Source organism: Cervus elaphus, chromosome 19 (genome assembly GCF_910594005.1).
Source record: "Cervus elaphus chromosome 19, mCerEla1.1, whole genome shotgun sequence".
Lineage (NCBI taxonomy): Eukaryota > Metazoa > Chordata > Mammalia > Artiodactyla > Cervidae > Cervus > Cervus elaphus.
In genome coordinates, this window is record NC_057833.1 from 36,444,009 (window position 1) to 36,467,213 (window position 23,205).

The following is a 23,205-nucleotide window of genomic DNA, read 5'->3' on the forward strand; positions in this document are numbered from 1 at the left end:
ACCCACCTCAAGCCTATCATTTCCTGGCTTTGGACTAAGGATCTCTGCTCTTACTAGGCAGCAAAGTTAGTTCCACTCTTCCTAACTTGACTTCTGTGCTTCTGAACAAAATGGACATCTTTGCTTCCTATAATCCTCTTGTCCTTTTGGGGAGGCTGCTAGTTGAGGGATTTAATCATGTTAACATTTAACTCTAGGCTGTTCTTGCAAAAATGGTGCAAGAAAGCTTGACGCTGACCTTCCTCTTTAGTAGAGCAATGGGAAAGAAATGGCCTCCTTCCTGGAATAAATCACTCCATCTGTAGTGCTCCTTCCTGGTGGGGCTGGTATGAGTATAGCTACAATGCCGGTAGGGGCCTGGACCCCTATGGATGCAGTGGAGGAGAACATATGGCCCTGTCAGATAACTGCTAGCATTTATCCAACACTTAAACTGTGGTTTTACCCTGTGAATAGTGACCCTCTTAATAGGTTATCAACAATGGCCTAGTAAAACAACAAAAAGAGTACATACTCTATCAGTTTATTTATATATAATTCTAGTGACAGCAGATCAATGGTTATCCATAGATGGGAGTGGAGAGAAAGATGATTATGAAGGAAGAAGACTTGAGAGGGATGGAATTGGTCAGTACCATGATTGTGGTAGTGGTGGTGATCATATATCTGTCAAAATTAATCAAATTGTACTTATTTATTTTTTTGGCCACCAGCTTGTGGGATCTTAGTTCCCTGACCAGGGATTGAACCCAGGCCCTCAGCAGTGACAGCACAGAGTCCTAACCACTATACTACCAGGGAATTAATTCCTTGTATATTTAAAATATTTGCAGTTTGTAACATACTTAAAGATTTCAAACATGAAAAAAAATTAGAAAGTGCTTGTAAAATGAAAACATAAAAGGTAATTCTCTTTTCAAGTCAGTGATTGTACTTTAAGAAATTTTCATAATGGCTCTTAACCGTTCACATTTAATGTCATTCAGCAATAAATAAATGGAGACATTCTGCTTTAGACTTTATAGTTTGTGGGTATATAAATAGAGAAAAACAAATCCTATCCTCACAAAACTTACAACAAGAAGAAAACAATTGTGTTAGGTTGTGATAAATTCTATACTGGAGCCTGAGCAAATACTCTGGGATCTCTGAAATAGGGCCTAAGTGCCTGAATAGGTGAGGGAAGATTTTTTATCTTTTTGATGTGGACCATTTTTAAAGTTTTTCATTGTTTTCCTAGGGGGTTGAGCTGGGTCTTCTTTGTTGTGTCCAGGCTTTCTCTTTGCAGGGAGTGGGGGTCACTCTTCCTTGTGGTTTGTGGCCTCTCTTATTGCCTAGTGGGGCTCTGGAGTGTTCAGGCTTCAATAGTTGTGGCTCTCAGTTGTGGTTCTCAGTGTGGCTTTAGAGCACAGGCTCAGTCGATGTGGTGCACATGCTTAGTTGCCCCGAGGTGTGTGGAATCTTCCCAGACCAGGAATTGAACCCTGCATTGGCAGACAGATTCTTAACCACTGGGCCACCAGGTGAGTCCTCTTAAGTCTTTACTGAGTTTGTTACAATATTGTTTCTGTTTTTGTGTTTGGGTTTTTTGGCCTCAAGGCATGTGGGATCTTAGTTCACTGACCAGGGATTGAACCCACCCCTACACCCTGCAGTGGAAGGCAAAGTCTTAACCACTGGACTGCCAGGGATATCCAGAGGGGAGATTGTAGAGAAAACATTCTTAAAGAAAGAAGTTTATCCAGAGGAAAAGAGGGCAGGATCCAGCCAAAGGAGTAGCAAAAGCAAGAAGGCAGACAACTACTTGCTTTCAGAAACCATGGATAGTTTGGTTTGGCTAAGTGTTATATACAGTTAGGGGAAACTGTGCTAGGAGCTAGAGACACAGGCTTAGATCAGGTTTAGAAGAGCTTTGTTAAGAAATTGACAGTGTCTCTCAATGGGCACCAATGAATTAGAGCAGGAAAGGGACATTCTCAGCTAACTATCTCAGTAAGAAAGCTCATCATGGAGGCCTGGAGACCAGGCAAGTGAAATGAACTGAATTAGGGCAGTAGAAATGGGGAGGGCAGAAGAATTTTTTTTTTTTTTCAGAAGAATTTTTAAACACAAAATCAGCAGGACTTGATTCGGATTCAAACACCAATAGGACCTGATGTCTGATGAGATGTAACGTGGACAGGAAGGAATGTAGGATGAAATCCAAATTTCCTGCATGGGCACTAATCACTGAAAAAGAATACATGAGCAAAATACATTTGGTGGCAAAAGGCAGACACTATTCAAGTAGGGAGAGATGTCACATTTCTATCTAGGCATACATAATTTAAGATGCCTGTAGGGTGATTAGGCAGGCTACATACAGTCCATGGGGGTCTCAGAGAGTCAGATACAGCTGAGTGACTAAGCACACAGCAATGTTTTAGGTAGTACCTTGTTCTGATGGGAGTTTAAGATTTAAAAAAAAAATCTTAAAAGTTTATTGAACTTGTTACAATATTGTTTCTGTTTTACGTTTAGTTTTTTTAATTTTTGGAAAATATTTACTGTTTTTTGGATGTTAGTATGAAGAATATTGAGAAGGGATCTATTATTTTTGACTTTTAAAATTAAATTTGTTTTTAATTTAAGGATAATTGCTTTACAGTATTGTATTGGTTTCTACCAAAAATTATGTTTAGTTTTTTTGGCTGTGAGGTACGAGGGAATCTTCGCTCACCAACCAGGATCCAACCCACACCCCTTGCACTGGAAGGTGAAGTCTTAACCACTGGACCACCAGGGAAGTCCCTGACTGGGGTTTCAGAGTGATTTCTGAGCTAAGAAGGAATTGCCATGTACGCAGTAATTGATTTTTATTTATTAGTTTGCGTAGAAAGAGAAATGAGAAGAGCAGAGAAGGGAGGCAGCCATACACCATAAACTACAGAACTCCAAGAATGTAACAGAGAACATGCTACATGTACATTTTCATTCTCCTTATGGTTCTTCCCATGTGTCTATTTTTGCTCTTCTCTCTTTGGAGCTTAAGTTACTCTGATACAATGGGGCTAATAATACAATGCATAGTAATACAATACATTTTGTAGGATATTGTGAAGATTAAGTGAAATCACAAAGGTCATCATTGGTGAAACAGTGTTTTCTGAGATTATGTGTGTTTGAATACAAAGAAGGGGGTGGGAAGGAGAGAGAGAAAATAGCTTTAGCTAGATACTTAAGCACAGTTTTAAGTACTTTCACAAGAACTATCAAACCTCACAGTCCAATAGCGTGAAAGCAGGGTGGGTAAAAGCTCAGAACTGAGCCAGACTGCATTGTTTCAAATATTTTCGTTTTACAGCAAGTATTAAGTAGGTAAGTAGTAGGTACATCACTAGGAGAGTAAGTAGAGAAATTTGGATTAAAATCCAGGCTGACTCTAAGTAGCTGTGGCTTTAGTATGTCCCTTCAGGCGGTTCAGAATTTCTTGGCTGCCAGGGAGAGGTCTTGGGTTTACTTATCCCATCACTATTTGAACTTTCCATGACTGATTTTAGTCCCTCCCTGGGAGTGGCTGATCTTTATAAAAGACAAATCTAACTCCCTACTTAGAATACTTCAATTCTTTTAGCGTAACACCCAGTTTAATAGTTCTTTATCTAATTTACATTATTTTCAAAGACTGCCTAACTTGTATTTTTTTCCGTTTTTGTCCATGGTTTACTTCGGCGGGACTGAATCTTTAATGTCAGTACTCTCAACCCTCAGCCAGCACTTTGCCTCGCACTCAATATGCACTCAATAAATGCTAGCTCAAAGTATGAATGAACCAAAGAATCGCGGAACACAGACGCGGAGCCGGGTCGGCCTGGGAGTTCCAAAGTTCGGGAGGGGACAGGAGGCGGGCAGTGGCTGTCACATGATAAGGCGGGGCAAATCCCATGTGCTCCGCGGCGCCGGGCGCTGCTCCGCCCTCTGCGCCGGTCACGTGGGGGCGCCGGCTGCGCCTGCGGAGAAGCGGTGGCCGCCGAGCGGGATCCGTGCGGGGAGCCGGAAATGGTTGTGGACTACGTCTGTGCGGCTGCGTGGGGCTCGGCCGCGCGGACTGAAGGAGACTGAAGGTAAAGCCGCCATGTCCGGGCCCGACCCGGCCCCCCCACCCCCTCCCCCCGCATCCGCCGCCATCCGGGCCGGGACCGGCTACCCTGCGCCGCCGCCCCAGCGCCCTGGCCCCGCGGCTCAAGCCCGGGCCCCGGCCCGCCAGGGCCTGATCCCCGGCCCACGTGTGCCCGGCCTGGCTCGGCCTGGCTGCCGGGTGGGGGTGGGGGAGCACGGGGCCGGAATATGCGGTTCCCGCAGGCCGGGAGGCGCCGGGTTCCCCGGCCGCTAAGTGCCACCTCGGCCCGACCCGAGGAGGCCCCGCGGGCGCAGGCACCGCGGCTCCCGGCCCGCCGCCCCCTCCCCCCTTTGCGGCCCGGCCGCCGGGAAGTGACACGTTGTTCTTTGGCACTGGCCGGCGCTGCGCAGGGAGGGCGCAGGGGAGGGAGGCGGCGGCGGCGGGCAGGGAGGAGCCCCCGGCCCCGCCCGCCCTCCAGGCCGACCCTCACTTGCTTCAAACCGGCTCTTCTTCAGCCGCCGCCCGCCTGGCCTTTTACGGCCCGACTGCCGCCCTTCCTGGTCTCCACTCCCGGGCGGCGGCAGGCCTCGCCTCTGGCCCCGCGTGGGTGCCTCTGCTACCACCCACGGCAGGCATGCCTCGTGTGCCCCTGGGCCAGGCCCCGAACCCGGTGTCCCCGGGTGGGGGGTGGGGACACCGCGGCCGAAGCTGCTAGCTCCGTTTGTGATCCGGGAGCCTGGTGCCAGCGAGACCTGGAATTTCCGGTCTGGTTGGTCTTGGGCCCCGCGGAGCCAGGTTGATACCCCTCACCTCCCAACCCCAGGCCCTCGGATGCCCAGAACCTGTAGGCCGCACCGTGGATTTGTTCTTAACCGAGGGGGTGAGTGAAGGGCTGTTTGAGCAGATCGGGGTGGGGGGGTGGTTTGGAGGTGGTGAGGGTTTGACAGGGTGTTGGTGGGGACATAAGCTGTATCTTTAATGTTCCTTTACCCCCTTGGCGCCTCCGGGGCTCATTGTGGGACCCAGCCCTTGCTTCAACCCCTCCCCCACTCCATTTGCCTTAAGTTTGTGTCCATTTCCTTTTCTGAGCGCCACTCTTTCCCAACAGGTGCTGGGGGGACCCTGATGTGGCACCAAATGAAATGAACAAAGCTCCACAGCCCACAGGCCCCCCACCTGCCCCATCCCCTGGACTCCCACAGGTAATTAGGGAGGAATTAACAGGGACTGGGGTGGGGGTTGGGGAGACCAGGCAGCCGGGTCAGGAACAGGTTCCAACCTCTGGATTTTCCCACCCCCTTCTCTGTCAGGGCAAAGTGCAGCTTCTTGCTGCCAAATTGAGACAGGGCCCCCAGGCTGTTCCCAGGGGCTGTCATTGGGAGGGTATATGTGGACTGTTGAGGCTCTTGCCACAGATCTGCTCCCCTTCACCAGCTTGAGTTTCTGCACCACCTGGGTTTCCCCTCTTGCTGAAATCTGGTCTCCCCCCTTCAGCCAGCGTTTCCCCCGGGGCAGACAGCACCGGTGGTGTTCAGTACGCCTCAAGCGACACAAATGAACACGCCTTCTCAGCCCCGCCAGGTGAGGGGCTGTGGGGAGGGGAGTAGGGGACCTGGGTGGGAGCCATGTAAAGCTTAGGCCACTTTGGGCCTAGGATGGAAACTCTGGAGGCCCTGTACTTGCCCCAGTTTCCTGACAGTTGCTGTGTGTTCTTTCATGCGGTTCTGCACTTTGCACTGTTGATTACTCACGGTGGCTGGCCCCTCGGGGAGTGTGTTGTTGGTGGGGATGGCATTACTAGGGGTTCTGGTGCCTTGAGAACTGGGGGCAGTGCTTTGGGCCTTGCTGCCAACTCCTTTCCTATTTCCTCCTTTTACTGGAGGTCGCCATTGCTCCATTCCTCATCCCTTCTTTCTCTTTGGACTGTGGGAAGAGAAACATTCCAGCTGGTTCTTACCTTTCTCTATTCCCTAAATTCTTCCTCACTAAATGGGAGCGGATTCTTGTCCTGCCTCCTTCATTTTTCTCCCCCTCATCACCTTGGGGATAATTCTCTTCTTTCCTGTCCCCATGTGCTCTCAGGGAGGATTCAGGTCTCTGCAGGTAATACCCCTTTGCTAATCCTGGACTCTCTCTTGGCCTCACCCTTACCCTCCTCCCTAGTCAGGGGCTAGACACAGGGACTGGGGTTCCTCAGGGTGGGACTTGTTGGCTGTCCAGGTCCTCAGTCTGAGGCTGACCAGTGCATGTTAGGGGCAAAATCTTGCATAGCGCGTATCTGGGACCTGGGAAACTTGCATGTTAGCGGTTAGCTCCTCAGTACCTTAGGATGGTGCAGTGCATGCTGGGGAGTATGCTGCTGAAAAAGGCTTTACTTAGGCATGATGCATCTGGGTATTAGGAAGCCTCTGCTGAAGGATAGCGTGGAGGAGGTGACATGAGTATGCATGGCAGGGAGGGAGTAAATATACCAAGTGCAAAGTGTGTACCTGAGTTTGGAGGGCACACGTGAGTACAAGAGGCCACTTTACCATCAGTTGGTCAAGTGAGTCTTGGCAGTGTTGGTCCCATGCTCCAAAGCCCCCGGTACTTCTCTCCAGACTAGAGACATAGTGGAATGGCCATTTTGCTGTCCACTTCCTCCCCTGCCCAGTGCCAACTGCCTTCCTCCCTCCTCACAGCACTTCTACCCTAGCCGGGCCCAGCCCCCGAGCAGTGCAGCCTCCCGAGTGCAGAGTGCAGCCCCTGCCCGCCCTGGCCCAGCTGCCCATGTCTACCCTGCTGGATCCCAAGTAATGATGATCCCTTCCCAGATCTCCTACCCAGCCTCCCAGGGGGCCTACTACATCCCTGGACAGGTGAGGCTGGAGGCTTGGGTGCTGAAGCCACACAACCTTGTCCCCGCTCCCCCACCTCCCCTACCCTGATCCTCCAGTCCCATCTCTGCTCTAGAGTTGGGACTTTCTTCTGGTCATTGCCCAGAGTTGGCTTGTCCTGTCTTGCCCTGCATTCTCTTTGTAGTCTGATGTGGTATTTGTAGCTCCCTCAACTCCTTCTCTCCCTTCCTTATCCCCCTTCCCCTCCACCAGGGCCGTTCCACATATGTTGTCCCGACACAGCAGTATTCTGTGCAGCCGGGAGCCCCAAGCTTCTACCCAGGTGCAAGCCCTACAGAGTTTGGGACCTACGGTAAGCGGGGTCTGGAGTCAGGGAGAGTGAGTCCCAGGGAGCATTTAAACTTGCCTAATTTCTAGGACCCTTCCCAGGCCTGTCTCTTGCTCTAAAAATGATAAGCAGTAGTCGGGATTGGTGCTTAGTTTGTAACTGGCGTTGGGGGGTGGTGGGGAGAGGATTTTACATTATTGTTGAGAGTTGTAGAGTCCTCCCCATGTCAAGGGATATAGTTCAGGTGCTAGTTTGAGGACCTGTCAGTAAACATTCCCTGACACTTGTTCCATGGTTGGGGGGAGCCCATGTAACGTGGATTTGGGAGGTTTCTGTAGCTGTTTTTCATTTATATTCTAGGAAAGGATTAGTCTGTTCTTTATGGCAGTGGTTTCCAAAATTTTTTGACCATCAGGAAAAATTTTGAGTATGTACTTCTAATACATGTATGTTTTTGTTTGTTATACGTATGCATAATTTAAACAAATAACACTTAATGTTGCTTGTCAAAAACGAGTGGAGGTTATGGGATGATATTAAAGAATGTATCCCATTTTGGAGACCATTGCTTTAAGGAATTTTCCTCATCCTGGGCCTGGTTCATAATGTTACTTTTTGTTTCCTAGCCCCTTACCAGAGGGCTGGAGACTGGAATTGGACTCAGGTTGAATGGAACAGGGTTGGCAAATCTGTTTTTATCATTCGCAGCCAAAGACCTGATTCTGTTTCAGGTTAAGTAGTTGCTGCTCTCTGAGTACATGTGTGTTTTGCTGGGGGTGGGATGCATCCATGTTACCTTATGGGGTAGAAGAGGAACAGACATAGTAGCTGGTGTGTGGTGGGGAAGGAGTGCCTGCCTACAAGGGGTGTGTGTGTCAGTGTTAGGAATTCTTGTAAACGCAGTTCAGACTGGTTCCCCAGCTTTGACAGACACCTAATTCCCTTGGGGAGGAGGGTGGGGCAGGGTAAGGGGCCGGCTATGGGTGATGAGAGGTTCTCCAGGGGCTGGGAGGCATTTGTGCTCAAGCAGGCAACTGTATGTGGTTGGGCCCTGACCCTGCCACTATTCTTCCTTTCCTTGTCCCCCCGCCTCCCCCAAGCTGGCGCTTACTACCCAGCCCAGGGTGTGCAGCAGTTTCCCACTGGTGTGGCTCCCCCACCTGTTTTGATGAACCAGCCACCCCAGATTGCTCCCAAGAGGGAGCGGAAGACGGTGAGTAGCAGCAAGGGGTTGTAGGACATCTGGGAAAGCAAGGATCAAGGTCAGGCACATTGTGGGTCAGGGAGCAGGAAGTTGAGGGAGATCTTCACCTGAGAGTAGGCAGAGAATGGGGATGTGTGAAATGCTCAGGTTCTTTGTAAGGTACTAAGATTGCAGTATAGAAGAAGCTCACTAGAAGATTGAAGTATCTGGGAGGGAAATTCTTGAGAGACCTGGGTTTTCTGTCCATAACATCTAAGTTTGGTTTTGGGTTTCTGGTGGCTTGCCTTGGAAATGGTTTGTTTTCTGTGTCCCCACCCCCCAGTCCTGGAAGCTCTTGAGGCCTCCGCCTCTGCTCAGTCCTCAAGCCCTGGGCGTGGTGCCCAGAATAGGGTGCCAGGGCTGGGGAAGCCGCTGAGTCACCCTGGCTCCACCCACTGGATCTGGGCCCTGCCCCCAGAGATCAGGCAGACTAGCCACAAGTGAGCCGGTTGGGTGCTCGATGGGGGTCCTGGGCCCCTGGGAGTGCAGCCACTTCTTGGGGACTGGTGGCGCAGGGATAAGGGAGGGAGGGGCATTGTGATGTACGTGCCTGCTCTGTGAGGTCAAGAGTGTCTTGGGGTGGGGGCCAGGGCACAGACTACAAGAGCAGCCGGATGGGTTGACAGTAGAACTTATGGGGTTTCTGGCACCTACCCACCTGCTTCCCAGTGGGGGGTGGTGGGTTGGCCTGGAGTCTTAGGAGTGGGGCAGGGTGGAGAGGTGGGCTGCTCCTGTTTCCCACTTATCCCGTAGCTTTTTTTCCCCAGATCCGAATTCGAGACCCAAACCAAGGAGGGAAGGATATCACAGAGGAGATCATGTCTGGGGCCCGCACTGCCTCCACACCCACCCCTCCCCAGGTACTGTCTGTCCTTTGAGTGATGCCCTGACTGGGATGGCTGTTCTTCCCTGGATTCCCAGGTCCCTTGGTCTTTTTCTTCAACTAAGGGACTTATTTCCCTGCTTTCCTGGATTTCTAGGCAGCTAAAGTAGAAATGGCTGTAGCAGGGTTGTGGGACTCTTCAGGGCAAACTTGGTAACCCTTTGTGTCCTGCAGACGGGAGGCGGTCTGGAGCCTCAGGCTAATGGGGAGACACCCCAGGTTGCTGTCGTCGTCCGGCCAGGTAAGTAAGCAGGTGGTGCATGGATCTTACAGAGAAAAGGAGTGTGGCCGTTTAAAATGCCAAGAAAGTAGAGTGACTTGAACTGGATGTCAGAGAAGAATGACTTAGGTTTCAAGTAGTAGAATTTAAGGGCAGATTGGATTTTGAGTGAGAATGAAAAAGACCTGGGTGGGAGAAGACTGTGTGTAGGAGGGGCTATTAGGTGGGGAATGCTTGGCTGGGAGGAGGAACAACAATCACAGGGAAGGACTTGCCTCTAATTACCTGTTCTTCCTATGGTGCAGATGACCGGTCGCAGGGAGCAATCATTGGGGAGCGGCCAGGGTTACCTGGCCCAGAGCACAGCCCTTCAGAATCCCAGCCTTCATCACCTTCTCCAACCCCATCACCGCCCCCAGTCTTGGAACCGGGATCTGAGCCTAATCTCACAGTCCTGTCTGTTACTGGGGACACGATGACAACGGGGATGATACAGACGTCTGTAGAAGAATCAACCCCCACGCCCCCTGAAACTGGGGAGCCATATTGCCTCTCTCCAGAACCCACTCCCCTCGCTGAACCCATATTGGAAGTAGAAGTGACGCTGAGCAAACCAGTTCCAGAGTCTGAGTTCTCTTCCAGTCCTCTCCAGGTTCCCAGCCCCCTGGCATCTCACAAGGTGGAAATTCTTCCTGAGCCTAATGGCACAGTCCCATCTGAGAATTTGGAACCAGAGGTGGAGTCAAGCCCAGAGCTTGCCCCTCTCCCTCCTCCAGCTTGTCCCTCTGAATCCCCCATGCCTGTTGCTCCAACTGCCCAACCTGAGGAATTGCTCAACGGAGCCCCTTCACCACCAACTATGGACATAAACCCAGCCAGTGAACCAGAGGAACAGGCCAAGGAGGCTACAGTGTCGGTGACTCCCCCCACTGTCCTTTCTGCTACCCCAGCTCTGGCTCCTCCAGTGGCTTCCCCTGCTCAGGAGGAGGACATGGAGGAGGAGGAAGAAGAGGAAGAGGAAGGAGAAGCTGAGGGTGAGAAGGGAGGAGAGGAACCTCTCCCCCCAGAGAGCACCCCTGTCCCAGCCCACCTGTCCCAGGATTTGGAGGTGGCAGTAGCCACCCAAGGTAAGGTGCTGCTGGATGGTGGAGGTGGGGCAGGCTGGGTGTGGTTTTTTCCTTTGTTGATGGATGACCTCTTGGGCCATTGTGTCTGGGTCATAGAAGCCCTGTAATGGAACTCTCAAGGGCTAGATTGAGGAATTATAAGTTGAGAGAGGATGTGATGAAAAAAGGGAATATTGTACAGTGGCTTTTTATTTTCCCAGAGGTTGGGGTACTCCTTAAGTTATTCTCACTCCTCCCCCCCAAATAGTGGCAGTGTCTGTGCCAAAGAGGAGACGGAAAATTAAGGAGCTAAATAAGAAGGAGGCTGTAGGAGACCTTCTAGATGCCTTCAAGGAGGTAAGGGAGCAGAGGGAGAGGAGAATGCGGAGGGAGAAGGGCAGAGTTTGGGTGTGGAACAGTGGTGACAGTGCAGCCAAGATGAAACGTCTGATGGTTCCAGGCGAACCCAGGGGCACCAGAGGTGGAAAATCAGCCACCTGTAGGCAACAATCCCAGTCCAGAGCCTGAGGGCAGCAGTGTGCCCCTGCGGTCTGAGGAAGGAGAGGAGACCTGGGACTCAAAGGAAGACAAGATTCAAAATGCAGAGAATATCCAGCCAGGGGAACAGAAGTATGAATATAAGTCAGGTATGTGGAAAGAACGGGTGAGAAAGTATGCTTGTCAGGATCCAGGAGAGAGCAGTGTGATTGCTTCATCCTGTTTTCCATGCAGATCAGTGGAAGCCTCTAAACCTTGAGGAGAAAAAGCGTTACGACCGAGAGTTCCTGCTTGGCTTTCAGTTCATCTTTGCTAGTATGCAGAAGCCTGAGGGATTGCCCCACATCAGTGACGTGGTGTTGGATAAGGTTGGTAGACCTGAGGGAGAGAGTAAGTTTATGCTGGTTGGATGGCTAAAGAGGAGCCAGAGGTCCTGAAAGAGTGGTCAGTAGCTAGCCCTGTCCTGTTTCTGATACCTTCTCTGTCTCTTTCACAGGCCAATAAAACACCATTGCGACCGCTGGACCCCTCTAGACTTCAGGGCATAAATTGTGGCCCAGACTTCACTCCGTCCTTTGCCAACCTTGGCCGACCAGCCCTTAGCAACCGTGGGCCCCCAAGGGGTGGGCCAGGTGGGGAGCTGCCCCGAGGGCCGGTGAGTGGGACTGACAAGGGGTGTGTTGGGGGAGTTTGTCCCTGTATCTCATTGAGGGGTGGGGAGAAGTCTGCCCTGGAGATGTGAGCGATGGTGGTTGTTGTGCTGACTGGTTCCCTGTCTTCTGTCCCTGCTCCTTGCTTAGCAGGCTGGCCTGGGACCCCGGCGATCTCAGCAGGGCCCCCGAAAGGAACCACGGAAGATCATTGCCACAGTGTCAATGACCGAAGATATAAAACTGAATAAAGCAGAAAAGGCCTGGAAACCCAGTAGCAAGCGGACGGCGGCTGATAAGGACCGAGGGGAAGAGGATGCTGATGGCAGCAAAACCCAGGTACCTGAAAGTTGTGCCTTGGTCTCCAATCCTTCTCCTGAAGGTCTACCCTCTGAGCCATCCTTGACCTCTTTGCTCCTGGCCATTCTCATCACTAGCATCTATCCGAGTCCCCACGACCCTCTCCACCCCTCTCAGCAGCCCCTGAACATGTCACTGGATTCTATGCCTTCTCTGTTCCCTCTCTCCTCCAGGACCTGTTCCGCAGGGTGCGCTCCATCTTGAATAAACTGACACCCCAGATGTTCCAGCAGCTGATGAAGCAGGTGACACAGCTAGCCATTGATACCGAGGAACGTCTCAAAGGAGTCATTGACCTCATCTTCGAGAAGGCCATCTCAGAACCCAACTTCTCCGTGGCCTATGCCAACATGTGCCGCTGCCTCATGGCGGTTAGTTTCCACCGTTCTCTAAGCTTTGTGGTCTAGTTCTCACTTCTCGTCCTAAGCCTCTGAGTCCAGCTTCTTGGTTCTTCCATCCTGTGCTGGTGGTGGCAGCCAGAATGAGGCAGAGCCGGGTCAGAGGTCCTCAGGGGTCATGTAGTTGAAGACTTTTGGAGGGTTTTCCTTGCCCTGCCCTCGACTGGTCTGAATGTGATGTTCTCTTTGACGTACAGCTGAAAGTGCCCACTACAGAAAAGCCAACAGTGACTGTGAACTTCCGAAAATTGTTGTTAAATCGATGTCAGAAGGAGTTTGAAAAAGACAAAGATGATGATGAGGTTTTTGAGAAGAAGCAAAAAGAGATGGATGAAGCTGCTACGGTGAGAGAAATTCCACTCCCGATTCTGCCACTGCACCCGGTTGCTCCTCAGCTGCACAAGTGGGAGTGGGGATAGTGGTGTTTGGGGGCAGTTCTCTGCCTTAGAATGTGAGTGCTTGGTGCTAGCTGCCAGGTAGTGGAGGGAAGGTTTTAACTGAGTGGCTGGTGTCCTTTTGATGTGACCCCTGTCCTGTGACCGGCAGGCAGAGGAACGGGGACGCCTGAAAGAGGAGCTGGAAGAGGCTCGAGACATAGCCCGGCGGCGCTCATTAGGGAATATCAAGTTTATCGGGGAGCTGTTCAAACTGAAGATGTTAACAGAGGCAATCATGCATGACTGTGTGGTTAAACTACTTAAGAACCATGATGAAGAGTCCCTTGAATGCCTTTGCCGTCTGCTCACCACCATTGGCAAAGACCTGGACTTTGAAAAGGCCAAGGTAGGGGTCCTGGGGTATGGGAAAGGCCAGGCTAAAGCACACAGGGTCTGCCGTACACTGACCAACACCTTTCCCGGCTGTTGTGTTGGTGTGGCACTGTGTGCCCCTGAGCTGCAGTGGTAGGGCTGAAAGCCTGAGGAGGGGCAGGATCTGAAGCTGCAGATGACCTTGATCCCTTTGCTTCTTGCTAGCCCCGGATGGATCAGTATTTCAACCAGATGGAAAAAATTATTAAGGAAAAGAAGACTTCATCCCGGATCCGCTTTATGCTGCAGGATGTGCTGGATCTGCGAAAGGTATGTGTTCCCTCTTTCCCACTGTCAGCCTGCTGCCTCTGACCCCACAGCCCCCACTTCCTGACGCTGGTCTGGTCCTCTCTGATGTAATTACCCTGTGACTGGCCTATCCCACAGAGCAACTGGGTGCCACGCCGAGGGGACCAGGGTCCCAAGACAATTGACCAAATCCACAAGGAAGCTGAGATGGAGGAGCATCGGGAGCACATAAAAGTGCAGCAGCTAATGGCCAAGGGCAGCGACAAGCGTCGGGGTGGCCCTCCAGGCCCACCCATCAGTGAGTTGGAGGCTGGGACTGAGGAGGGACGGTGTGAGGCGTTGTGCTTTCCAATGATGACTTCTTAGCGCCACGTGTCTGGGCCACTGAGACCCCATGATGGAACTGAGGATCTGAGGAAGGGAGGCTGGTGGCAGCTCTCCGGAGCGGGGTTGCTGGGACTTGCTCATCATTCCAGTGTGCTTTGCTTGTCCCAGGCCGTGGCCTTCCACTTGTGGATGATGGTGGCTGGAACACAGTACCCATCAGCAAGGGCAGCCGCCCTATTGACACTTCTCGACTCACTAAGATCACGAAGGTAGGGGTGTATATGTTGAAAGGGGTGATGGGAGAATAAAAGATTGGTCAGACAGGCCTTAAGCGTAGGCTTGGGTCTTAGTCCCCTTGCTTTCTGAAGTTGGGAATTTTCCCAGCTTGAATTTTCACCCTTAGACCAACTAGTTAGATTTCTGGGCAGAACTGCCATCTCTAGGGAGTGAATTTGCATTGATCTGAACCAGTGATCAGCACCCTGATATGCATACCAAATCCAGCCATTCTGTGCCTCTGTATACCCACAAGCTACAAATGAGAGTTTTCTACATTTTTTTAATGTTTGGAGAGAAAAAGTGATACTTTGTGACAAGAAATTTTATAAAATGTAAATTTCAGTGTCTATAAGGTTTTGGCACAGAACCACAGTCCTGCCTTGTGAGGGCTGTCTGTGACTGCTCCTGTGCTACAGTGGCAGTCGACTAGTTGAAACTGTATGGTCTGTAAAGCCTGAAACTTTTACTGGTCTAGGCTGCTTGTGGCTCTGTGTGGTGGGGGCTGGCTGGGGGCTTTGGCTGGATCAGACCCATGACTCTCCACTCCCTTTGCTTCCTCAGCCTGGCTCCATCGATTCTAATAACCAGCTGTTTGCACCTGGAGGTCGATTGAGCTGGGGCAAGGGTAGCAGTGGAGGCTCTGGAGCCAAGCCCTCCGATGCAGGTATGGAGGCCACTGTTGCTGTCAAGAGCTGGGTGGTTTTTCCGCTGTCTTGAGGGCAGAGCCTTGTCTGTACGGGAGGCTTTCACTGCAGAGTGGTTAGATCATACAGGTGGTGTGTACTTGGGACTAGGGATTGAACTCTACCTTAGTGCCAGAACTAGGACCAGGTGTCTTTAATCTGAGTTTTCTGCTTCTCCAGCATCAGAAGCTGCTCGTCCAGCCACTAGTACCTTGAATCGCTTCTCAGCCCTTCAACAAGCAGTACCAACAGAAAGCACAGATAACAGACGAGTGGTGCAGAGGTGAGGTTTCCTCGATGTGTCTGTTCATCACACTGAGTTCTCATTGGGTTTTGGCTGCTAACACAGGGATTCTTAACACCTGTAATGCTCAGAGCTCCTGACTGAGTTGGGGTGTATTCCTGCTGCCAAGAACAAGGCCAGACAGTTACTCAGCATGTTTGATAGTTAAAACAGGAGTGCACCTGGGCAGTACAGGTGAGAGACGATCTGCCTGTCTGTCTTCCAGGAGTAGCTTGAGCCGGGAACGAGGTGAGAAAGCTGGGGACCGGGGAGACCGCCTAGAGCGGAGTGAACGGGGAGGTGACCGTGGTGACCGGCTTGATCGCGCGCGAACACCCGCCACCAAGCGGAGCTTCAGCAAGGAAGTGGAGGAACGGAGTAGAGAGCGGCCCTGTCAGCCTGATGGACTGCGCAAGGCAGCTAGCCTCACGGAGGATCGGGACCGCGGGCGGGAAGCTGGTAAGGGGCCGGGGGAAGGGAAGAGAAGAGTGTGGGCTGGTTTGGGACCAACCAGTCCCCAGACAATGTCTTCAGGGCTCCAGACCCTGTTTGCTAGGAAGACTGGAACTGATGAATCTGTGATATGTTTTTCTCCACTCAGTGAAGCGAGAAGCTGCCCTCCCTCCGGTGGGTCCCCCGAAGGCTGCGCTCTCTGAAGAGGAGCTGGAGAAGAAATCTAGGGCCATCATTGAGGAGTACCTCCATCTCAATGACATGAAGGCAAGCCATAGGAGTGGTCTGAGTGAGGGATGGCAGGGTGCGTGGGAAGGGGCCTGTGCTGACAGGCAGGGGTAGAGGGTCTGAGCTACACAGTGACTGGTCTCCCTTCTCTGCTCTGCGTCCCTCCAGGAGGCAGTGCAGTGCGTGCAGGAGCTGGCCTCGCCCTCACTGCTCTTCATCTTTGTGCGGCACGGCATCGAGTCCACACTGGAGCGCAGCGCCATTGCTCGGGAGCACATGGGGCGGCTGCTGCACCAGCTGCTCTGTGCCGGGCACCTCTCCACTGCTCAGTACTACCAAGGGTATGACTGACTTCTGTAGGCCTCCCATTCTTACCTTCCCATACCTTTCTCTCCTTTGTAGGACCCTTGAATAAGAGTTTAGGCCCCTCAGCCATTCTGGTCAACATAATTTTTGGCATGGTTGGGGGTGAGCTGTCTAAGGAGCAGAAGGTGGCCTTAGTGTGAGATAGGGCTTCCCTGATGGTTCAGTTGGTAAAGAATCCACCTGCAGTGCAGGAGACCCCAGTTCGATTCCTGGGTCGGGAGGATCTGTTGGAGAAAGGGATAGGCTACCCACGACAGTATTCTTGGGTTTGCCTTGTGGCTCAACTGGTAAAGAATCTGCCTGCAAGGCAGGAGACCTGGGTTCGATCCCTGAGTTGGGATGATCCCCTGGAGAAGGGAAAGGCTACCCACTCCAGTATTCTGCCCTGGAGAATTCCATGGACTGTACAGGCCATGGGGTTGCAAAGAGTCGGACACGCCTGAGCAGCTTTCACTTAGTGTGAGGTAATTGCCCCATGTTTAGGAAATGTTCCTGAGGAGGGCCCTGCAGTTGATCCCTTTAGCTATGCCTTTGTTGCCTCAGAAGGAGGGCAACAAAGGAGTGCAGGCTTGTCTTAGAAGGTCCTGACTTTGAATTCCCTATGCAGGCTATATGAAATTCTAGAGTTGGCTGAAGACATGGAAATTGACATTCCTCATGTGTGGCTCTACCTAGCAGAATTGATAACGCCCATTCTGCAGGAAGGTGGGGTGCCCATGGGGGAGCTGTTCAGGTAAGCCCCCTCTGGTGGAATTCAGGGGAGGTAAAGGTAGGAAGGAGAGAGAAAGGAGGTGTGGGTCAGAGCCCTGGATTTAGGAACCGATGGGCTAGTATGTTGAGAGTGTGTGGGAGGCTAATTTAACAACTGAATGTTTATCTTACAGGGAAATAACAAAACCTCTGAGACCCCTGGGCAAGGCTGCTTCCCTGTTGCTAGAGATCCTGGGGCTCCTGTGCAAAAGCATGGTGAGTGAGCCTTTCAGAGGTGGTTTGTTTAGGACGTCTCTTCCACCATGTGGTTTGGGGTGCTGGTGGTGACCCTGAAGCCTCGTGGTCCTTTGGCGGGATGGTGGTGCTGGGTGGGTACCCGGGAGGGAAAATGTTGAGGCTGGTACTCTTGCTCAGACCAGTTCCTATAGTAGGTTCTGGCCAAGGCTGGAGGAGAATGAGAATCTAAGGCCCTCTGGAGAAGGAAATGGCCATCCACTCCAGTATTCTTAACTGGAAAATCCCATGGACAGAGGAGCCTGGCAGCTACAGTATGGGGTGGCAAAGAGTTGGACAGGACTGAGCAACTGAGCACAAGGTCCTATGCCTTTGATTGATTAGTTGATTCATTCAGCTAGCATCTTTTAGAACGTTGACCACATACTGGGCAAAGTACTGTGAAATTGCAAAGGGATGTCTGTTTGGTAATGTTCACGACAGAAACTGCTTTATTAAAGTTAACTTTGACTAGCAAATACAAAGGTGAAATGACTGAACGGGCAAGTTGTGTGGTGATGAGAAGTCGGGAAATAAACAGTTTTAAGAGAGTGCAGCTCTGGAACATGGAGGAGTGAGTTTTTGAATCAGAGAGAAATTGTCCTTTCATATTTTTTTAGGTAAAAATGTGTACCAGATAGTTTCTAAGAAGTATAAAATAATAATTCAAAGAAAAATTGATCTAGTAGTATTTCATTGACTCCAAGGTGCCTTGGATTTTGTGACATTTATGCACTGCTAAGAAAGAAAAAACTTACGGTCTTATTTTAAAACTGTGGTATGTCACCTGTGAGACAGCTTGATTTTAATGGTGTTAAGATGGACATTTTTAAAGTCCATGAAGTACTTTTGTCAAGGGTTGATGACATCATCCTGAATATGTTGTTGTAAAACTGTGATGGCTTCAGAATCTCTTGCCCCTTAGAGAAAATGAACTGAGACTGCCGTTTACTGATTTGCGTTGGGGTTATATCTTCTAAATTTTTCTGGACTTGGGAGCTGAATACTTGTTAGAAGTTGTTCTCTCCCATAAGCATTTGTTACTTGCAATAATGAAAAACTAAGCTATTTTGGAAAGAGAAGTGTAGATGAGTGTGGAAGGCTTGGGTGAGGTATTTCGATTTGGTTGTTTACCTTTTGCGGTCCAGTAATTCTTTGAGAGTCCTGTGACAACTAGTTGACATTTTCCTAGAGGCTCTCAGGCCATTTCCTGAGCCTCATAGCACTGTGGTAGGTAACTTCTCATGACTTTGGATGGTTATTTGACTGATGTCTGTGCTTGGTACTAGACTGTAGCCATGGACACACTGTTCCCATTCAGTATGTTAGCATCCTGAGCTGCTTGCAGGTGTCTGGTGAGATTACAGTATGCATTTGTTAGATGATATTTGTGAAGTTGTTAGACTCTTGGAGAGAACGAGAGTTTCTGAGTTGGTCTAATGTTTTTCAGGGTCCTAAAAAGGTGGGGACGCTGTGGCGAGAGGCTGGACTCACCTGGAAGGAATTTCTACCTGAAGGCCAGGATGTCAGTGCCTTTGTCACTGCGCAGGTTTGTGAGTGGACTTGGGTGGACTCTAGCACTTGGGGCCGGCCAGTCCTCTTCTCTTGTATTATCTCATGTGATGCTTTTACCTCCCAACTGTGGGCCTTTCTGCTTGCAGAAGGTGGAGTATACCCTGGGAGAGGAGTCAGAAACCCCGGGCCAGAGGTTGTTCTCCTTCGAGGAGCTGCGCAGGCAGCTAGAGAAGCTGCTGCAGGAGGGCAGCAGTAACCAGCGGGTGTTTGACTGGATAGAGGTATGTTTCTCCTTGAGACTGGCGTGGAGAGAGAGAAGGTGGTGCTTGATGGGGGCAACAAGAATGGAGCCTTCCAGGCATAATTTAGAACTTTTGAGCCATTTGTTTCTTTTTCTCCTGCACAGGCCAACCTGAATGAGCAGCAGGTGACATCCAACACATTAGTTCGAGCCCTCATGACAACAGTCTGCTATTCTGCAATTATCTGTAAGAGGAGCCAGGGAGTTGGTGGGGCAAGGGTGGGCCCAGCAGATATGGAGGGAGGGAGGTTTTGGTCTTTACCTCTAGTTCTGAACCAGGCTGAGGGTGCGTTATTCTACTTACCCCTGTCTTTCTCCCTGTAGTTGAGTCTTCTCTCCGAGTGGATGTTGCAGTGCTGAAAGCACGAGCGAAACTGCTACAGAAATACCTAAGTGACGAGCAGAAGGAGCTGCAGGCGCTCTATGCCCTCCAGGCCCTTGTAGTGACCTTAGACCAGCCCCCTAGTAAGAGCCAGGCCACGGGGATGGTGGGGGTGGGTGGGCTGGAGGAACTACCAGATTGTAGGGGGACAGTGGTGGAGAGGGTCTCAACCCAAGAAAAGTGGGTGGTCCCTGGAGAGCAAAATATTTTCATGGTTGAGTCCTTTTCTCTCCAACACTGTTTCCTTACCAAGTGGAAAGCGTTAGACTTGGCCTTGAAGGTTAACCGACTGCCTGTTTTGTGCTTCCCCAATGGCTCACTGGGTAAAGAATTTGCCTAGCATTGCAGGAGACATGGGTTCGATCCCTGGGTGGGGAAGATCCCCTGGAGGAGGAAATGGCAACCCACTCCGGTATTCTTGCTGGGATAATCCTATGGCCAGAGGAGTCTGGCGGGCTACAGTATGTGGTGTCACAAAGAGACACGACTGAGTGACTAAGCATGTACTCCTACCACGCACTGCGTGCCAGGGCATTGGGGTTGGGATATTAACAGTGATTAAGTCAAACATAGTTCCCACATGAGCATGGAGTTGGGTAAGTGTTGGAAGAAGGGTCCTGCAGGATACTCTGGGAGAATTTACCTAGTCAGAGGGAATGAGTGGGAATTGACACATGGGGACTTCAATGACAAAGGGGAAGGGGAGACTTCTATGAACTGTATCTGTAAAGGGAGGCCCTGAGGGTGAAAACATACAAGGTAAAAACTTACAGGAAGGCCAGTGTGGAAGAGCACAGCAGCCAGTTGTATGTGAGGCAAGTGGGGTGGAGAGATGGATGTGGCCAGATCATGCAGGACTCTCTAAACCATGGGATGAATTTTGGGCTTTAGCCAAAGGACAGGAAAATTGGCTTTTGTGGAATTTCAAGCAGGGATTTTAAAAATTCTTTTTTAGTGTTTAGATCATCCTGGCCATTAGTGGGAAGAGTGATTTGGAGTGGGGTGAATGTGGCTAGATTGGCCGATTGGGGCATGTTGGTAGTGGCTCGGCCTCTCTGGTGGAAATGAGGATGGGAGAGGGTGGGCAGATTGAAGACACACTGGCCTGGGGATAGGGTGATGAGATTGGAAGTCATATATGACTCCTAGGATGGTTTTAGCAGGTGAAATGATAGTGGGGATGTCATTTACTGGGCAGTAGGGACCACTGGCAGAGAAGGCAATGGCACCCCACTCCAGTACTCTTGCCTGGAAAATCCCAAGGATGGAGGAGCCTGGTGGGCTGCAGTCCATGGGGTCGCTAAGAGTCAGATGACTGAGCGACTTCACTTTCACTTTTCACTTTCATGCATTGAAGGAGGAAATGGCAACCCACTCCAGTGTTCTTACCTGGAGAATCCCAGGGGCTGGGGAGCCTGGTGGGCTGCCGTCTATGGGGTCGCACAGAGTCGGACACGACTGAAGCAACTTAGCAGCAGCAGCAGGGACCACTGGATCAAGTTGAGTTTGGTCATACTGAGTTTGGTCCTGGTGGGGATGATCAGAGATGTCAGTTGGGTAGGTAGGCAGCTAGCTGGGTATCTGATTTGGAGAGGAAGAGGTCAGGACTGAAGGCCCATTTCTTGAGGCACAGGACATACTAGGAGAAGGAAATGGTCTATAATGCTAGATGCTGCTTGAACAGATCTGAAAATTAGGGCCTCTGGTATGTGAAAACATGGAGGCTACCCTGGCAGAAACAGTATTTGGTAAAGCAGGATTGAAAAGGACAGGGTAATACTCCCCCGAATCAGGAAGAAAACAGCAAGTGCAGACAAAAATTAAAAAAAAAACAACAACTTCTATTATTTGATTTGGCTGAGCCAAGTCTTAGTTGTAGCTTGTGGGATCTAGTTCCCTGGCCAAGGATTGAACCCAGGCAGTCTTAGCCTTTGGACCACCAGGGAAGTCCCTAGAAGAAATGTTTGAATTCAACTAATCTCTTGTCAAAAGACAAATCTTTTGTCTGGCTGTGAAGAGATAGTAGTTGTTAAAACGAGGCTTTTAGTGTTTAGGTGGGAGAAGCGTGGGCTTATAAATATGGGGCAGAGTGGTGGATAATTGATTGTGTAGAGTCACTGGGATAGGTATGCATGGGGTTTGGAAAACAAGTTTGGGATAAGTGATCTGTTGCTGCCATTGCTGAGGGATAGGGGTTGGAGGCTGTCCATAGCCTCAGTTGTGGATTTGAGGGGGTGTGCCTGAGGAACATCCTGACTTGCAGTTTCTCTTAGATGGCTCAGTGTTTCACTGAGGCCTGGACTCTAGATTCTATGCTGTATTCAAAAGAAATGTAATCAACTTCTCAACCTCCTTTTGCTTTTAAATGTACTGTTTTCTTTGGAAAGACTGGCAGTGCATGTGGTGAATGGAGTAGATTATGTTCAGGGTTGTACAAGTGCTTTGGAAGAATGATGGAAAGCTAGGGGTGAGGGAGAAGCAGAGCAGAGAGGGTGCTTGAGTTGAGCCTAAAGGAATTCACTAGGAAGGTGATAAAAGGTGACAAGAGGAGTAATGTTCCTGGCAAAAGATACATCACACATAGAAGTGTCAAGGCCAGAGAAGGGGTGGATATATGTTCAGGAGATGTGTGAAAAGTAAGAGAAAATTGGGGTCAAGTTTGTCAGAATCTGTAAAATGGGGCCAGGGGCGGCTCAGTGAATGTTCCAGGTTATACCCTTGACTTTTATGGGATATACGTCTCAGCCTTTTGTGATTCCTCAAATTCAGGAGTACCAATTCTGCAGTTTTCCCCATTAAGTAAATATATCATGAGTGAAGTTTGAAGCTGCTGAGGTGAGGCTGGGCGGGTTTGTACATTTTGGCCAAGTGACTCATTCTCGCAAACCAGTGTCTTAGATCATGAGATTAGCGTGGTGTCAGAGACCTAGTCACTCTGGAATGGCCAGACACAAATGTCAGCATGCTGGGTCAGGGCCTTGTTTCAGCAGTGGAGCGTAGGGGTGGGATTCCTGGGCAGTGGGATGGGGTGCTTGTGGACAGCACACGTCTAACTGCTGTTCTGCCTGCTTGCAGACCTGCTTGGGATGTTCTTCGACGCGCTATATGACGAGGACGTGGTGAAGGAGGACGCCTTCTATAGCTGGGAGAGTAGCAAGGACCCTGCTGAGCAGCAGGGCAAGGGCGTGGCCCTAAAATCTGTCACGACTTTTTTCAAGTGGCTTCGTGAGGCGGAGGAGGAGGAGTCTGACCACAACTGAGGGCGGGTGGGGCCGGGTTCTTGGAGCCCCATGGACACTCGGATGGCCAAGCCAGCCGCCTGGACTGCAAGGGAGGGGGGCGGCAGCAGCGGCGGCGGTGGCAGTGGGTGCCTGTAGTGCGATATTGTCTGAGCAAATAAAGTGGCTGAAGAGGCAGGATGGCTTGGGGCTGCCTGGGGCCCCCCTCCAGATGCTGCCAGGTGTCCCTCTCCTCCCTCTGGGGCACAGAGATATATTATATATAAAGTCTTGAAATTTGGTGTGTCTTGGGGGGGGGCACCACCGCCTGCCCCTTGGGTCCTTTTTTATTTTCTGAAAATCACTCTTGGGACTGCCGTCCTCGCTGCTGGGGGCATATGCCCCAGCCCCTGCACCACCCCTGCTGCCTGAGCAGGGGGAAGGGGGGGCACGGTGCCTGTAATTATTAAACATGAATTCAATTACGCTCACTGCCTCTCTGCTTT

At 50.8% G+C, this 23,205-nt stretch overlaps 1 protein-coding gene and 1 non-coding gene across 6 annotated transcripts; both read left to right on the top strand.

Moving 5' to 3' along the window:
- Positions 1–3,952: 3,952 nt before the first annotated feature.
- EIF4G1 (eukaryotic translation initiation factor 4 gamma 1) lies at positions 3,953–23,186 on the top strand. Of its 5 annotated transcripts, none has more exons than XM_043875147.1 (33): positions 3,953–4,103; positions 4,923–4,979; positions 5,208–5,301; positions 5,594–5,680; positions 6,781–6,957; positions 7,189–7,288; positions 8,365–8,477; positions 9,275–9,367; positions 9,565–9,631; positions 9,916–10,737; positions 10,985–11,073; positions 11,177–11,363; positions 11,449–11,582; positions 11,711–11,869; positions 12,015–12,203; positions 12,398–12,595; positions 12,820–12,966; positions 13,169–13,405; positions 13,597–13,701; positions 13,819–13,978; positions 14,176–14,276; positions 14,848–14,950; positions 15,150–15,252; positions 15,479–15,711; positions 15,854–15,972; positions 16,102–16,274; positions 16,907–17,032; positions 17,184–17,265; positions 18,734–18,832; positions 18,945–19,079; positions 19,205–19,286; positions 19,424–19,564; positions 22,557–23,186. In XM_043875147.1, the coding sequence occupies exons 3-33, from the start codon at positions 5,242–5,244 to the stop codon at positions 22,739–22,741; spliced, it is 4,806 nt and encodes a 1,601-aa protein (XP_043731082.1). In that variant the 5' UTR covers positions 3,953–4,103; positions 4,923–4,979; positions 5,208–5,241; the 3' UTR covers positions 22,742–23,186. The 5 variants fall into 5 exon arrangements, with proteins under 5 accessions (XP_043731082.1, XP_043731083.1, XP_043731085.1 ...); XM_043875148.1 differs by having other exon boundaries at positions 12,018–12,203; XM_043875150.1 differs by lacking the exon at positions 6,781–6,957.
- LOC122676273 lies at positions 14,027–14,099 on the top strand. Its single transcript, XR_006335542.1, has one exon. It is a non-coding gene; the product is annotated as a small nucleolar RNA SNORD66 (small nucleolar RNA).
- Positions 23,187–23,205: the final 19 nt, after the last annotated feature.

Bases quoted from the DNA above. Each gene is read 5' to 3' on its own strand.
- EIF4G1 (XM_043875147.1), top strand. From the start codon at position 5,242: ATGAACAAAGCTCCACAGCCCACAGGCCCCCCACCTGCCCCATCCCCT. The intron at 13,702-13,818 runs GTATGTGTTCCC...CCTATCCCACAG, and splicing joins ATGTGCTGGATCTGCGAAAG to AGCAACTGGGTGCCACGCCG. The intron at 15,253-15,478 runs GTGAGGTTTCCT...TCTGTCTTCCAG, and splicing joins AACAGACGAGTGGTGCAGAG to GAGTAGCTTGAGCCGGGAAC.